Below are 3498 nucleotides of genomic sequence, written 5' to 3' on the forward strand. Positions count from 1 at the left end.
GAAAGTAACTAAGTACATTTACTCAAGTACAAAGCAGTAATTCAAATGAAGTGCATATAAACTAGTTAAAACTTGACCAGCTACAACATTAAATGTGATGTACTTTTGTTTAAGTAACCTTTTGAATGCTGGACTTTTACTTGTAACAGTATTTTTACACTGCTGTATTATTACTTTTGCTTAGTAAATGATCTGAGTACTTTCACCACTGGTTATACAACAAAGCATTTATCAGATTTAACTCATTGTTTAATCATCTTAAGGGCTCCATCAGTTTTGGTTCATATTGTTACGACATTGGAGCTGAAACAAAGACGTTTGAGGAGGCAAAGCGAGCATGCTCAGAGGCGGGCGCTAACCTGGTGGATGTCGCCGACAGGTACAAGTCACGTCTGACACTCTACTGAGTTAGAGTCTCAGCTAGAACTTCATCTTAGTTGCATGTCTGTAGCATTGTGTTGTCTCACAGTACTGAGTTTTCCATGACATCCAAAAGAAGTGAACATTCTGGATCAGCAGATCCAGATCAGACTTTGGTGTGTGGTGGATCTTGCTATATTTGTCCAAGTACTGTGTGGATTATGCATGGAGTTTGAAGCAAAAATATTGAAATCTCACAGTGGTGCCGAATCCTTTAAAAACATCCTGGATCCAGATGATGATTCGGATCAGCACCAAAATGCCCTATCAACGATTTCATCAACAGTCAGTCGTTACTTTTTGATTTATGCTTTGAACGAACAAACAACAAATGCCAGTAAAAACATACCTCTGCCTTGGCAGAGGTTGTAACAAATCACATCACTCTTTATTGTGAAATTTATTGTTCACCTTTTTGCTTTTATGTTTTCATGCAGATATGAGAACGCCTTCCTGGTCAGTTTGATGGGTTTAAGACCAGAGAAGTATTTCTGGACTGGTTTTTCTAACACAGAAGACAAAACCATGTTCAAGTGGTCCACCAATAGAAAGGTCACATTCACTCATTTCAATGTGGGCATGCCAGGTACAGCACACTTTCTTTAGCTGTACAGTACATCTAATGATTTTTACATTAGCTACTGCAGAGTCATGAAGCACTGGTAGTTTATTTTTTTAAAGCCACACTGGCTGCATGGCTCTTTGGATGGTAATCTTGGTCTGTTTTTAGTCCAAACTGTAGCGGCTATGGTTTACCATGCAAATGTATCCTAATGACACATTTTGCATTTGTAGCTCTAAGTGAAGGATTGCCATGCAATGTAGCACACACATTCATATCCCCCTCAGGCTGAATTGTAAGACCTTTTTATCTCTTATTTATGGGGGTGAACACTTTGTCTAATTTGTTATCATACACATTGTAAAACTAAACACATTCCCATTAATCCTAGTCATGGTAGACTACGATGGTGATGTGATAAAAATGCCTTTTAAACATTAGCCTCATTTATATTTTACCACTGATTATAATCTTTATATTCCAGAGCTCATTTTATCAATAGTCCCAATTTTCCCATTTCTTTTGGTGTTTCCTAAAAGACAGAAAACAAGGATGCGTTGCCATGACAACTGGGATTTTTGCTGGATTATGGGATGTCATCAGCTGTAGCAACAAGGAAAAGTATATCTGCAAGAAACTAGCAGAAGGTGCAGCCACAACGACAGCCCCACCCACCACCCTGGCTCTGAGCTGTGCATCTGGGTGGACCCCAGCTGCCCAGAGGAACATCTGCTACAAAGTAGGAGGACAAACTGAACTAATCTGTGAAATCTGTGCAGTTTTAAGTACATAAAACCTGACTTTCCTTTTTCACTTATTACAAAGCTTTACAAGAAAAATGCAGACCTTAAGAAGACTTGGCTTGAAGCACAAACCTTCTGCAGGACCATCGGTGGGGACCTGATGAGCATACACAGTATGCAGGACCTAAACAATCCTCCGTATGTTGCCATATCAGTTTGGACATGTATAGCTATAGTTTATGCTAATCAACCATTGAAGTAATCAATACTGTTGTTTTCTGCTGTTATAAAGGTTATATTCTTCTGATTCAGCTTGGATTGGCTTTTCCCTGGGTACAAATCAAGGTTTTGTCTGGAGTGATGGATCACCTGTATGTAGTACTTCATAGTTATCACTAAACGTTTTACTCTGTGTCTTCCTCGGCCTAATTATGTGTATGTCAAATAACTGTGATCCAGAGTGATTTTGAGAACTGGGGCTTTGGGGAGCCAAATAACTACAATGACAATGAACACTGTACAGAAGTTAACTTTAACTACCGACGGCGCTGGAACGACCGGCACTGCGATGCCTACAATAACTGGATCTGCCAGATAAGCAAAGGTAAAGCTGACTCGTCTCATTAATAGTGATTTGTGATGGTACATTAGAGCTCTGCCCCACTGTTTATTCTTCCTTCATGGTTTTTGTATTTTCAGGTGTGACTCCCAAACCTGAACCTGCAATAACAGGTATGTTTCAGCAGTCGTCTGACCCTAGTGCAGTCCCTGTCCTTTATTCGTTGAGCTGCAGCCATTTTGTTTGCCCAGTCCTCTTTGGAGCCAAGCTGCTCTCGGGATGTCAGTGCTGGTCTGTTGTCTGGCTCATTAGTCAGTTCACTTCCAGACTCAACTATTAAAGTAATTAATGTACAAGCATTTATGAATTCTGGAGGATAAAGCCTAATGATTTTGGTGACTTTTCCTCTAGAGTATATTCATGTCTCCCTTAGTATGAACATTGTATCTGAAATAATTTGTCTTTGGCTGCTCCATCTCTAAAAGCCAACCCCCACCCACCCCCACTGTTTTGAAATTTTAGCTACTGAGAGTTCCTCATTGGCTGGCTGTTATAAATGACTACTCATGGTTCAAAAACATCTTATAACCTGTGGCAGGTGGGGCTAATTTACAGGACATATTTCATCGGCCATATCAGCCAATGTGTAAAATCTTAGTTAGTGCACCTTTACACTAAATTTGGAAAATAAACTATGTAAACATTATGTACACTTAACAGCGACATCTTGGCATTGTCACTGGGTGTGCTAGCATGGTGACATTATTGCTGCAGTAAAGCCTCACAGAGCTGCATGGCTGGAGAATTTCTTTTCCATCAATATTGGTTAATGAATCTGTTTTGTTCTTGTTACAGTATACAACACCACAGAAGACGGCTGGCTCATATACAATGACTCGCATTATTTCATCAACGCTCAGGACCTACCTATGGAAGCTGCCAGGGCCTACTGCAAAAAAAACTTTGCAGAACTTGTAGTCATCACAGGGGACAGTGAGCGAAGATTCCTCCGGAAACTGGCAAGATATTTAGCATGCATTTTTTAAATTAGAGTTCAAATGTTGTATGGGGCCTGGTCGGGCTGAGCCTGACCAGGCCCCATACAACATTTGAACTCTACAACAGCAACGTGGGGACGTTCTCCTGTGGGCCCACCACCTGCAGGAGGATTCGTAAGGGGCTGGTGCACAGTGGATTGGGCAGCAGGCAATGAC

At 40.8% G+C, this 3498-nt stretch overlaps 1 protein-coding gene across 1 annotated transcript in view; it reads left to right on the forward strand.

Annotated features, from left to right (window-relative positions):
* Positions 1-3498, forward strand: part of mrc1a (mannose receptor, C type 1a) — an 11717-nt gene that overhangs the window by 3496 nt on the left and 4723 nt on the right. Inside the window, exons 5-12 of the mRNA XM_020586403.1 lie at positions 198-379; positions 858-1006; positions 1522-1721; positions 1808-1923; positions 2018-2096; positions 2185-2329; positions 2425-2457; positions 3140-3303. Coding sequence (XP_020442059.1) covers positions 198-379; positions 858-1006; positions 1522-1721; positions 1808-1923; positions 2018-2096; positions 2185-2329; positions 2425-2457; positions 3140-3303 — 1068 coding nt within the window. The remainder of the gene's footprint in view (positions 1-197; positions 380-857; positions 1007-1521; positions 1722-1807; positions 1924-2017; positions 2097-2184; positions 2330-2424; positions 2458-3139; positions 3304-3498) is intronic.

Source organism: Monopterus albus, unplaced genomic scaffold, assembly GCF_001952655.1.
Source record: "Monopterus albus unplaced genomic scaffold, M_albus_1.0 scaffold405.1, whole genome shotgun sequence".
Taxonomy (NCBI): Eukaryota; Metazoa; Chordata; class Actinopteri; order Synbranchiformes; family Synbranchidae; genus Monopterus; species Monopterus albus.